At 44.0% G+C, this 13,449-nt stretch overlaps 1 protein-coding gene across 1 annotated transcript; it reads right to left on the minus strand.

Annotated features, from left to right (window-relative positions):
* Positions 1-2,771: 2,771 nt before the first annotated feature.
* On the minus strand, positions 2,772-4,985 carry LOC134541367 (cytochrome P450 4C1-like). The gene has a single exon (XM_063384790.1). The coding sequence runs from the start codon at positions 4,983-4,985 to the stop codon at positions 3,450-3,452; it is 1,536 nt and encodes a 511-aa protein (XP_063240860.1). The 3' UTR covers positions 2,772-3,449.
* Positions 4,986-13,449: the final 8,464 nt, after the last annotated feature.

Consider the following 13,449-nt stretch of genomic DNA (forward strand, 5'->3'; position numbering starts at 1 on the left):
CACTTTTGGCGGGCGACGTCCCTGTGTTCCTCTCGTCCCTGTGGCTGGTGTCATGGCGGGCGTCGTTGGGCTGACTCGTTCTCGGGCTCGGTGAGGTCTTTTCTGTCATGTTGTCCGGGTTCGTATCTAGGAGGCAGTGGCCGACTCTGTCCCTGCCCCCTATTGTCCGTTTCCCGGATGGCGTCCTTCCCTTTCCATCTTCCTCCACAACTCCGCCTTGGTTGGACACTCCGCGTGCCAGTGATACTCCGGGCTGCGGCAATACTGACACCTGGGTGGACGGTTGTCACTCGTCCGCTGATTCGTACTCCGCTCCTCTGACCGTGTTCTGGTCTCCCGTGTGGGTCCCCCTGTCGTCCTCTGCCCTTGTGGTGTGGCCCCGCCCCTGTATCGGACCAATGTCATTGCGTCCTCGGGTGTCACAGTCTCTTGTGACATCACTGGTGTCATCCTAGGCTCCCGTCGTGACTCTCTTGCCCAGAGTTCCCTCCTACTTGCTGCCAAGTCCATTTCAGTCTCCCGGGCCAGCTCCACGAACTCGGATACCTCTAGGTCCACGGCCCGTCGCAGAAAAGGGCGTAGCGACGGCAACAACTGTTCGCATATTACGGGCATGACCTCGCTCACTGTTCTCTCCGGCCCCACTCGCCGGTGCAACCGCACCTTCCTATAGATAAATGATTCGGCGCTCTCCCCTGCGGCCTGTGGTACACTGTAAAGTTGTCGCTGACACTCGGCTCGTGCCAGTGGTCCGTTGAACCGCCTCTCTAGTGCTCGCTCGAATTCTCCCCACTCGGATAGATAGTCCCCCGTGTCCGTCCACCATTTCGCCGCCCGGCCCCGTAACTGGCCACACACTCTCGTCACCCAGTCCCTTCGTGGCACTCCCCTAAGCCTGTCCACACACGCGGCTACAAACGCACTCGGATCTTCGTGCGGTTCTCCCGCAAACTCCGGTAATGGGCTAGCCACCTCGACCACTCGCATCACTATACTCGGATGACCATGACCTATGGGCTCTCTAACGCCCTCGTCGCGGTGACCCGGTAAATGACTCCCCGATTGTCTGTCATTACTCTCCCCGCTACTCTTCACGTCCGCTAGTCCCCATGGGCATTCGCACGAAAGGTCCTGTCCGTGTCTCCCCCTGAACGGAAGTCCACACCCCACACACGTGTCCATCACCCTCGCCTTTGTCTCATCCGGTCCCTCCATTTTTCCGGTCGTCACCCGGCTTCACTTGGTTATCCGATCCTTCTCGGCTCGGTCGGCGAACTCGCCTCTCGGCGCGCGATAAGCCGCAGCGCGATACCGCGCGAATTCGAGCCCGGCGTGGGTCGCGCCGCCTTATCTCTCTCCCGCGTGAACCTGATCCCGGCGTGGATGCGTCTCCTTATCTCTTTCCCGCGCCGCTCCTTCCGCCTGCTTCCGCCGCTCCGCCGCGCCAGGCAGCTCCCGCGCCGTTCGCGTGACGCAACTCGCGCTACGTCGCACGCTACTCCAGTCCATATAATGTCCGTGATGTCCTTTCCGCCCACTTTGTCCGTGTTCTTGGCAACCCGCACTTTGCCAAATTACGCCCTTTGAGACAAAATTTCGAAAGTTTGAAAGTTTTTAAAAAAAATTGAAAGTTTTGAAAATTTGAAAGTTTGAGAATGCGTTGCCACCTAGTTGGGGGCCACTTGTCGTCGAGCGGGCTGATCCCCTTATTGGTTGTGTAGGTTCTTGGGCTAGCTCAGTTGGGGGTGGGTTTCGGGCCGCGTGGCAGTTAAGAGGATCTAGCCTGCTAATAATGAAACTACATAGGGTTTCGTGGCACTCACTCTTTTTATTGGCCACTATTTGCACTGGCACGGGGCTATCGCAGTTCCCGCCTACGACCGTTCTTAGGTGAGGCCTGACTACACGAGAATTTCCCCTTACACGGCCGCCTATGGGAAGTAGTAGGCGCCGGCGTCGCGGCGCTAACCGATGGCGTTTGTCCCAAACCGGCAGGGCTTTGATTTCCTGTCCTATAGCGAATTCAGGCAAGCACTACCTGCGGACACAGTTTCTGAAATGTCCCATTAAAATGGCGAGGTCTCGTCCATGACACAATGGTACTATTTTATCCTAGGCAATGCATGACTATACAAGCGAATAAAGATATATATATATATATATACATACAAGAGGAAAGGAAAAAATTATGAAACACTAATAAAAAGAAAACTAAACTATTTACAATAAGGCGACCCCTTGGCAATAGTTTACATACTAATCTCCATAGTTTCGAACTGCCTGACACGACTCGAAGACTGTTGCTGATCTATTCCCCGCGTCACTGACGTTAAGCCCGGAGGCCTCTATGCTCACCCGTTTCACTCGTCTTGGCGAGAGCTCGCGGCCGACACGTCTCTCCTCCGCGGTTCTCCAGACGCGACTGCCTCCTCTGCTCGCGCCGACCCCCTCCCCGCGCGCGTCTCGTGCAGCATCTGACGTCCTCGTGGACGGGAACCCGCGACTTGTTCACCCCGTGCATATTAAAATACATGTTATTTACCCTTCTAATTTAAATTATACATGATGGATGATATTATAGTTTTTACAATAAAAATTATGTCCTGCTGAAAGAAAAGAAAATATACATAAAAAAAACTACGTCGGAGGGACACTGATTTATTGAAGGTGGCACCACTGGCTCCCGCACACGCCCGCGCACAGAAGAAGGCGGTGACGCGCCATAACGGCCTGTAGGAGCTAGGGTGGCCTCTGGGTCGACGTCAATACTTTACGCTATTAGGAATTCAACTAAGTTCATACGTGCCAATTCAAATTAAAATAAAGAAAATTTCTATAATAGTACTACTCCATATTCAATCTTTCATGAGGGGGAAAATATTGTTTCCGTGGAATTCCAACTATTGTTCAGTGCAACTATACTTCCTAAGCCTTGGAAATCCAGATGTGTACTATTTTGAACCACTAGTTTACTCGCCACCGGAACAGGCTGTGTGTCGGTCGCGACGACGCCCACCACGCACTGTTCGTCGCACTAACAGGTCCTAACTGCTCGCTCACCTGCTTCTCTGGTGCGCGGCCGGCGACTCTTGCACACGATGCTCGGGCTGCGACTCGCCCTTCAGCCAACTTCCTTCGCAGACTGCTGGCCCACAACCCCTGGTGACGCACACCGAGCCCCGATGTTCCTTCCTCGACGACGACAGTCGCCTAGCCTCCCGATCACACAGAGCTCCGGCTGTTGGGATACTGCCCCTATCCAACACGCTGGAAATATGTCCTAATAGCCTGTCGTGCTTCGAGTTGTACGAAACTGAGCCAACATGCCACAGCATGTTTCACAACGTCTTTCCTCTGATTTGTATCGGAGGTATGATAGGTGTGAGGGTCGTAACATATAAAAAATTATATATATTATATTTCAATCACTTTTTCGATAATTAGTTTGATTAAAAATTTCTCGGGCCAATTTTGATATTGTAACCATTCACAAGCTTGAGGAAAAAATTAAATTTAAAAGTGTCCATGTCTTCTCTGGAACCATATTCCAATATCTTGAATCTCCTCAGCATCACCGACAGCATGGTCTTCATCGCCATGTAGGCGTAGCTCCTGCCCAGACACATCCTGCGTCCAGAAGAAAACGGAATAAACGAACACGCTGGGCGACTGGCGCCGTTTTCTTTGTTGAACCTCTCTGGATCAAACACATGAGGGTCTGGGTAATAGGCTGGATCTTTGTGCACAAGGAAAATAGGAATAATAACGATTGCTCCTGGAGGTAAAATGTAACCATCAATACTGATCTCGTCGTCCAAAAGCCTTCCAACAAAGGGAACTGTTGGATATAGTCTTTGGGATTCATTAATTACTTGCTCCAAATACACCATCTGATTCAGATCATTGACGGTAACTGGACGGTTAATGTCTTTTCCGAAGATATCTTCCTGTTCTTTAAATACTTTCTCTTGCACATCCTGGTGTAAGCCCAACAACATGAGTGTGTGTGCCACTGTGTAGCCAGAAGTATCTGTAGCAGCTGCTACGATTAATAAAGCTTGGTCTATCATTTGCTGTACAGTGAATAGCCCTGGTTTCTTAGACAAGGTCGCTACCATGTGGTCCAGAAACCCTTGCCGCTGCTTAGAAGTATTTGTGTCACTCTCTTCATAACTTATTACTTCCTCACTTGTGTAACTATATGAACTGGTCTTCTGCTTCACAATTAGGGCCACAAAATCTCTCACGGGTCTGAGTAATGACATAAGAGTTTGATATAACTGGGTGAACTTAAAAGTGGCTGTGGACCAAAACCATGGGCTGACAATCAAATAAGTTAAAATGTCTACTATTTTTGGTAAATTTGTGAGAAAATGCTTTTGGTTCATACCTTCATTATTCATTGGCACGCCCATAGTAGTCTCTGTGACCATTTCCAAAAAACATTTTATAGTATAATTGACCACATCGAATGGCAGATTTTGAGAATGGATTTCTAGTTGGTAAGTCATCGCCTGACACTTCTCGTTGAACGTACTGATGTAATCGTTAATTACCTGAATGGAAAGTGTCGGGGCCATAATTTTTCGAAACTTTTTCCATGTTTCCTTGTCTGCAGCAAGAAGCGAATCACCTAAAACCATGGTAAATGGTTTATATATAATTGGCTTGGACAATATATTCCGGCCATTGAGTATGACAGCGATGTCTCTGGGATCTGTCACAGAGACACCGTAGTAAGGGCCGATCCAGGCCTTAACCACGGAGCCATAGCGTTCGTGGTACACTTGAAATGCATCCATGATATCCTCCCTGTAGTGGAGTAGATCCAGCAGGTTGCCGAGGACAGGGACCCCGGGAGGTCCTGGTATCCTGGCCATCAGGCGGCGGCAGCGACCCCAGCGGACATACCGCACATACCAGGCGGCTGCGAGGAGGACCAGCAGCACGACTCCCGAGGCCACCCAACTGTCGGGCACGGTCATCGCGAGGCAACTGAGAGGCAACTGGTCCCTCGAATGTAGTTATACCGGTTTGGTGGGAACTATCACGGAGGTTTGAACAAGTTTTCTCGCCAGTTTCTGCACAAGTAGCTGCAATGACCATTCTTCATGCGATGCTGTAAAATAACACTTGAGTTGTTTATGAAAATTTTTTTCTTTTATGTATAAGTGCGTTTTAATTTGACGTTATGCTACTTTTTAACGGTTTAATGTTTATGTAAAAATAAAAATATAATATTAAAATATATTTTAATTTATCACGTTTTTATGATCATGTATTTACTTCCTTTAATCTGAGTGTCTTAGCGGAAAAGCGAACACATAACCTTTTGTGTATAAGTCGAACATGTTAACCTCTAGAGAGACCATGAAGCACAATAAAACTCATCAAGAAACTGGAATATGGCTTTTGCATCCTAATGTAAATTGATTCTTTTTTTTTATAGTATGAAAAGTAAAATGTTGTTCCTTGGTCGTTGAAAATATTCTGTGTGTCGAACCGAAAGTTTCAAACTGTCTGTTAACCTAGTGTTGATTTTATTAACATTTATTTATTTCTAAAGCAATATTACGTCTTAAAAACGTAAGGCCACTCTACATGTCAACAGACTATGACTCCAGATCAGCCGTTTATCTCAATTCATCAGATTCCGCTAAGGAGCAATTATCTGTGTCAAGTATTTCATAACATACCTACCTTTTACTAGAGACAAAAACATTTTGAGGCATTTTTAATTTTAAAAAATTGGATTTTGGGGACTTTGTGTTTATTATTTATGTGTGGATTGTGTGTATGCTGTGTCTGACAATGTAACGCCCCAATCAGCACAATAATTTTAAAATTTTAATAAATTTTAATGTATAAGTTTTAAACGTTCTTCTGTGTCTAGCAGCCAATTCTTCAAGATGTGTTTGTAACACCAGCTTTATTATCAGTAGTTTTAGCATAATGACATCTATCTGTATATTAATGTCTAGGGCCAAGTAATAAGTCCAGTTATAGCCCGGCAACTTAGTAACTGACCTTGTACGTTTCTGTTCCACGTAGCTCCTCCCTCCCTAACTACCACCCCTCCTACCCCTCCTTATCGTCTGCAGGTAGGGGAGGGCCACTCCTCTCTCAAAGACAACTTACGTAATCGAGGGGGAAAAGACTCCTGAAACGTATACTGGAAACCCTCAAAATTACGAAAACTACATATTCATTCCCACTTCTATATCTCGATGAACATATTGATCAGATGCACGGGCACATCTATAGAAGCATGCATTTAAGCATCCCATTAATGAAATGTCACTGTCACCGATGAAAGTTTCATAGGACATTGGAACCTCTGAGAAACAACTGCATGTCTCTTTAGGGAAGTGGACATAAAAAAAACTATACATACATGCACCCGGCAATCGTAGTGTCAATTAAATGTAAACAAAATTGACAACCAAGTTAAGTCAAAATGTTTGCTGTCAGGAATAAGTACACCATTCCCATTAATAAATAATATTAATATATCAAGCCAATAGAACATTAATTCGCATAGACTATGCAACCTGCATAGTTATCACATACAGCTGCAAAAGAACCATTAGAAAGAGTAATTAATATTTTGAATAACCATAGGAAATATTAACCTTACCTAGTCCGAGTATATCCCATTTGTTAATAACCTATTTCAAACCTGCTTCTCCGTTTCGAACAATGGCCGACCATGTGTTTTGTGCTGTGATTGGTTAGAATTAATGACTTCTATGTCAATCATAAACTGGAAAATGTAGTTTCGACTTAATCGTGTGCTCGATGTTAAGTTATAATTCTTAAGGAAATCAATCGTAAACCCAGCTTAATACTTAACTTTATGATTATTTAACCTATAAATACTAACTAAACAAGTAAGTAGTATAGTTTGGCCGGAACTGGCGCAGGCTTCAGGCTGTGGTGTCTGTGGTGTTTTCCGCCATCTTGGATTGTGACGTCACGGCGGCCATCTTGGATGGTTGTGACCTTGACCTTTGACCTTGACCTTGAATTTGATCCTCAAAAATCGCCAAAATCCACCAAAAGTGGGCAAAATTTGCCCAAAATTCCTCAAAATTCGCCAAAATTTCCATTTCTGTGAAAAAACATTCCGCCAAAAAATCTCAAAAAATTCCCCAATTCAAAAATCAGGATTTCGAAAATCCGCAAAAGTCGTTTTGCCCTAGAAAGAACCCTAATTCCTAAAAGCGGCTGAAAACTCCTAAGAGCTAGCCGCTCTAAGCCGTCGAGGACATGACCTTGAAAATTAGGATGCCATGGCAGCCATATTGGATGATGACGCCACCGTTGCAATTTTCGTTACGGTCGCCATCTTTAACTTTTTTATTTATTATCCGATTTTAATGAAATTTTTTAAAAAATTTATAAAAAAAATTCAAATAATAAAAATTTAATAAAATATTTAAAAAAAAAAAACTTTTACGACACGGAGTTCGGAGTCCTCGGTTCGAACCCGACGAGTGCAAAAAAAATAAAAATGACGACCGATCCTTCCCTCACAGTGGACGCAGGCAGACTGACTCCCACCACATGTTTCATATCATATATATAATCCGGCAGTATGACGTCATGTACGCCATCTTGAAATTTGGACGCCATCTTGAAAATCTTTATTTATTATCCGATTTTAATAAAAAAAATTCCAAAATTCATCAAAAAATTAATGTATTTGAATTCTGTTTGATTATATCGATGTACGTCCTTGGTTCGATTCCCGACGAGAGTAAACGGTCGATCCTTCCTCCATGAAAGCTACCTAGACTGATCTACCACCACCAGTACCAAGGTATATATCATCAACTGGTATGACATCATGTCCGCCATCTTGTCTTCATCCGCTGGAGACCACCATCTTGTTTTCGTCTGCTAGAGTGTGCCGATAATATGTAGTATAATTATCTGGTCACCATACTTTTGTCCTCATCTGTTGACATTGATCATTGACCTTGGCCTTTGACCTTGACCTTGAAATTTGACCTTGACCTTGAAATTTGACCTTGACCTTGAAATTTGACTTTGCCCCTGAAATTTTACTTTGTCCTTGTCGACCATCATGGATCCGACATTTTATGTTCAGTACATGCTACCAGAAGCTACCACCTGCTGGAGTACGCCATCTTGTGTGTGTACTTGTAATATAGAGTACATTTCCATCTGGATAATTTTATTCTAACCCGCTACAGTGCAGTAATCATTTATTACGGAGGTGACCCCCGCCATCTTGAAATTCGGCAGCCATCTTGAAATCATGTAATAATATAGCTAGAAAAGCGGGAAAAAATCCAAAATTCATTAAATAAATTTGTAATCCATATAATAATTGATTGGATCGACTAAGGTTCTTGGTTCGATACCTGGCCGATACAAAACAACTTTAATTTAAAAAAAATACTAAAAAAGTGTTAGGTTTGAGAAAATAAAAACACCACAAGTTCTTTTAAAAAAATTTTATTACATAAATTCAATACACTACTACAAGTACAAAAAAAAACACTAACAAATTACCAAAGCCTTTTGTATTCCTCGTTTCAAACAGTCTTCTTATTGTACGGACTAAGCCTTTTACATGACTTTAAATGTCTATACGATCCGTTCATTACCGCAGCCAGAGACGGACTGAAGTCCATATCACCAGGGTCTCACTTATATAGACTCATCAGTCGGTACAACACATGAGTCAAAACAAGAACCATGTTCATTATACTCACACTTAACTTTCTCGGAGCATTTTTTATAATGAAGATGCAAGCTATCAATACGTGAAATTAGTTTTTTGCACTTATTGCACTGAAATTGTATTCTTTTAACATTATTAGAACAACTGCTTCTTTCATGTCTGCGAGCATTTGAGGTGATAGTAAATGATGCGTCACAGTATTTGCACTGACGCAATGTACGCTCTTCATTAGTTGAAGAATCCATTGCTGACGATGAAACTTCGGATGATGGCGGTATCACATCTGTTGAAATCTCCTCCAATGTTGACGCCGTCGTTGCCAACGGGATCTGCACCTTCTCCATCGTAGCTGTCGTCAAGGTTCCCGTAGACGATGGTACAACCTCCGAGTTCGACGTTAAAGACGGTAAAGATGCCATCGAGGTCTCAAGAACAGCTAATTGACACGACTTATGCACCAGAAGAAACAAACTAGGTGATCCTTACACCGCCGACGTCAGTATCAAACTGAGCGTCCTGCTGTCTGAGACTCGCTTATATACATGCTCCGTATGGAATAATACGCTAGTCAAATCAAGAACCATGTACAATAATACTAGAGTCAAATCTACAAATTAAAGAAGAGGATCATTTGATCGAAAAAAAAAAAATCGATCTCTCCAATATACGCCAGGCTCCAAGAGCTAGTGCTCTAACAGCTCCATCAGCTCCAACACGTAATGTACGCAATGTACGCGCAATACATGCAATTTACACGTAATAAATGTAATGATTACACAGTATACACAGGAAACTAAACGGACACACAGTACACACAGGAAACGGAACGGACATACAGGAAACTAAACGGACACACAGTACACACAGGAAACGGAACGGACACACAGGAAACGGATCGTACACACAGTACACACAGGAAACGGAACGGACACACAGGAAACTAAACGGACACACAGTACACACAGGAAACTAAACGGACACACAGTACACACAGGAAACGGATCGTACACACAGTACACACAGGAAACTAAACTGACACACAGTACACACAGGAAACGGAACGTACACACAGTACACACAGGAAACTGAACGTACACAGTACACACAGGAAACTAAACGTACACACAGTACACACAGGAAACTAAACGTACACACAGTACACACAGGAAATGGAACGTACATACAGTACTCACAGGAAATGGAACGTACATACAGTACACACAGGAAACTGAACGTACACACAGTACACACAGGAAACGGAACGTACACACAGTACACACAGGAAACGGAACGTACACACAGTACACACAGGAAACGGAACGTACACACAGTACACACAGGAAACGTAATGATCACACATACAGTAGCGGAAACACACACAAGCTTAGTTGGAGATCAGAATACAAGAAATAAAAACATTAAATTTTTACTTTCAATATTTTATTACTTCTCAACATTACACAAATACAAGTAAAAGAAGCCATTATTGTATGTAGCCAGCTTTCCTCAGTTCTTTGAGTATGAAGGATATTTCTTTAATGCACGGATAGTTTCCTGCACAAAGCGAGCCATGTAGAAGTCTTAGCCGGTCAACCAATAAGTTTGGATCTTTCCATGATGTGTAATCAATCTCTTCTACCACCATCTTACTTGCTTGTTTATTATAAATACTTTTAATATCACAATCGTCCCAGTGATCATAATAAGCATTATCAGATTTATTTATTATAACACGACGTTTCCATCGTTTCGGTCTCAGGACATCGCCACATTCTTCGATCTTGACAGCTCTAGGTGCTTCATCACAGTCTATGCCTTTGTCAACAGCCTCTGAGTCACTGTAACAATCACTGTAGAAGACATCCTCTTCACCCAGATTACCGTATGAATTCGCTATCGATGATGTCCAAGTGTCTTCATCGTCTTCATGCTTCCTTTTTAGGAGTCCATCATTTTTACAAAGAATGGAGGATCTACTGAATATAGGCTTGAATGTATTCTCACTTTTCACGGTGTTGATACTTCCATTAGTTTCAGTCTTCCCGAAGCCATTAGCATCCTTCAATTTATGTTCTTCCTCGCGATCGGGTGAGCTAATACCATCACGCTCAGGACAAGGAAAATTATTGTCATAATGCAGATCACTCTTCTTTAGCCTAGTGGATCCATCGGTGTCCTCTATGCCGTAAGTAGTCTTGACTTTACATGTTTTACCATGTCTTTTTAAGCTGTCAATTCGTGTTAACAACCTGCTACAACGATTACAGCTTAACATGTTGCGTAGTGGGTTTCTAGCACAATCATTCTTCTCATGACGTCTAGCATTCCTTCTCATGACAAAATCCTTGCCACAGTATCTACAGCGGCTTCCTTCCGATTCAGCTATAGATATCAAACCACGATCCATGGTAGCTTCTGTGACTAATGTTAGATACAAACTGTCAGTTTTCTCCAATTGGAACCATTTCTTAAATAGAGTTTTTGAAATATTTCATCAGCGAGAGTTAAGTTATCTAATGCAAAGCAAATTGATGCAAGTAGTTCCGGCTGTCGTCAACAGATGGCGCCACGTGTTGCTTGCAGGTAAATAATATATATTTCATTAATGTGGGATGCGGAACGCTCACTATCGATCGCAAAGGGAGGTTGGCTTCGATAGTATCCAAGGAGAAAAAAGTTCGTCCTTCCTGCTAGTGCTTTTCAGATTTCTCACGGTCCGCCATATTGTATTACGTCGTCACGACGGCCATCTTGGATGGGTGTGACCTTGACCTTTGAACGAAACCGCAGGAATGATCGCAAGCACACGGATTTACCATCAAAATATTGATAAGAATAATCAGGAGCACACGGAGAAAACCATCATAATATTGACAAGAATAATCAGGAGCACACGGAGAAAACTGCCACAAGTTTTCTTTGATATCTTTAAAATAAAAAATAAATAAAAAATAAAAAATAAAAACGAAAAAAAAAATTCAAACATTCTGCTAGCTTGTGAACTTCTCATTGTTGAGCAAAGATAGAGTTCTAGTACAAGCCAGAATGTTTGAATGTGGTAGGGCACATCGTAGGCCTTGAGCCACGCGGTCGCCTTGTCCTGGTCGGATTTACCGTCGAACGTGATGCGTATTTCTTGTCGCTTCGTCAGCGTCATTCGGTTTTTGACTCCGAGTCGCGCGACGGCAGGGCCCAAGCTGCCGATTGCCTGAATGTTGCGTATGACGAAAGGGACACGTTTGTAGCGCGGAGCCTCGTCAATCGGTATCGGTTGTTGCGGTGTCGGTTCCGCTTGTGACGCATTGCTGTTACGCCTGCGTTGTCTACGCTTAACAGTGGTGAAGCCACTGTTGTCGTCTTCGGTTGTGGTGGGCTGGAGCCCTGGCGGTTTTTTAGAAAGAACAGAGTGTTCGTTTTCCGAGTCGCTGCCCTCGTGCAGCCGCTTCGTCGCGGTTCCGACCTACATTTCTTCGTCGCTGCTTTCCATCGCAAGTAGGTGCCCCGCCTTGAAAAAAGCAGGGCACACAACAGGCGTGTCGACTGTATTAACTAGCGTGTTTGCCCGTAGAATGCGACGCGTCCTATCTAGCTGACCTACCTATCACCTTAACACTGGCCACTGACCTGAGCTTCCGTTATCGGAAACCAGGCTAGGCTAAGAGATAGGACTACCTACTCCAACCAGTGCTCGGTAAAGAAATGAGGGACAGAAAATTTTTTTTTTCCTAACCTAACTAAAACTAAGTGTATTTGGGAGGGGTCCGGGTTAGGGAGGGACCTAAGTGCGTCTCAGGCCGAAGCCTATACGCCTTAGTCATGCTGGGATTAGCCATGCAGGGAGAGGGTCGCATGCATCATGTGCTAAGAGGGGATTGGCCAGCCATGGCAGCGATTGGCGCCATGACTAACTCCCCTCACTCTTAACTCTAGACTAAACTACTAGATAAGTTGGGCCCAGGTAAAACCTGCATAGACACAGGGAATGAGGGACAGACGGCGAAACGGCGAACTAGTTATGTTTGGCGACCCTCGGTGGCCCGGCCAATCAGCGCGCTCCGTGCCCGTGATTGGTCGGTCCCCCGCAGGCCACCGCATGGAATGCTATTTTATGTGATTTAAAAGTTAGTGAAGACTTTTTAATACCTGAATCGATGTCGCTTTCGTTTTTAATAATTATTGTTTTAATTTAATCGAGGTTTTTTATGTTTACGTTGCTCGGACGGGTCGTAGATCGCTATTGAGTTTATCAGGGCATTTTCGTGCTGTGGTAAATCTAGAAACATTTTATTGTTGTTCTTTGAGATTATTTCGCGGATGTATGGTATTTTAAGTGCTTTGTGAATAGTTTCGTTGCTCGTATATCTACTGCAATCTACTATGGCCCTTAAGAAATTATTCTGCTTGACTTGTAGCCGATTTATGTGGTGATTTGCAGCATAGCCCCAGACCTCACATCCATATAGCAGCTGCGGGAGTACAATTTGCGTTTATAGTTGGAGTTTTTTCCTACGTGATAAATTAGGCGCTTTTAACATTGGGTACAGGTTTCTCAAGGACCCTGTTGCAATGCTGTTTGCTCTAGCGATGTGTTTGTCTCATAGTAATGATCTATCTGCCTAGCGTGAGTCCTAGATATTTTTCCTGTGTAACATTAGGAATAGGTTGTTGAAAAATTTCTAGTTCCCTGTCTGGTCTGCCTCTACGTTTTGACATTACAAGCGTGGTTTATTTAGCTG

This window comes from Bacillus rossius, chromosome 18 (genome assembly GCF_032445375.1).
Source record: "Bacillus rossius redtenbacheri isolate Brsri chromosome 18, Brsri_v3, whole genome shotgun sequence".
NCBI lineage: Eukaryota > Metazoa > Arthropoda > Insecta > Phasmatodea > Bacillidae > Bacillus > Bacillus rossius.

Coding starts and splice junctions, on each gene's coding strand:
- LOC134541367 (XM_063384790.1), bottom strand. CDS start 4,985: ATGACCGTGCCCGACAGTTGGGTGGCCTCGGGAGTCGTGCTGCTGGTC.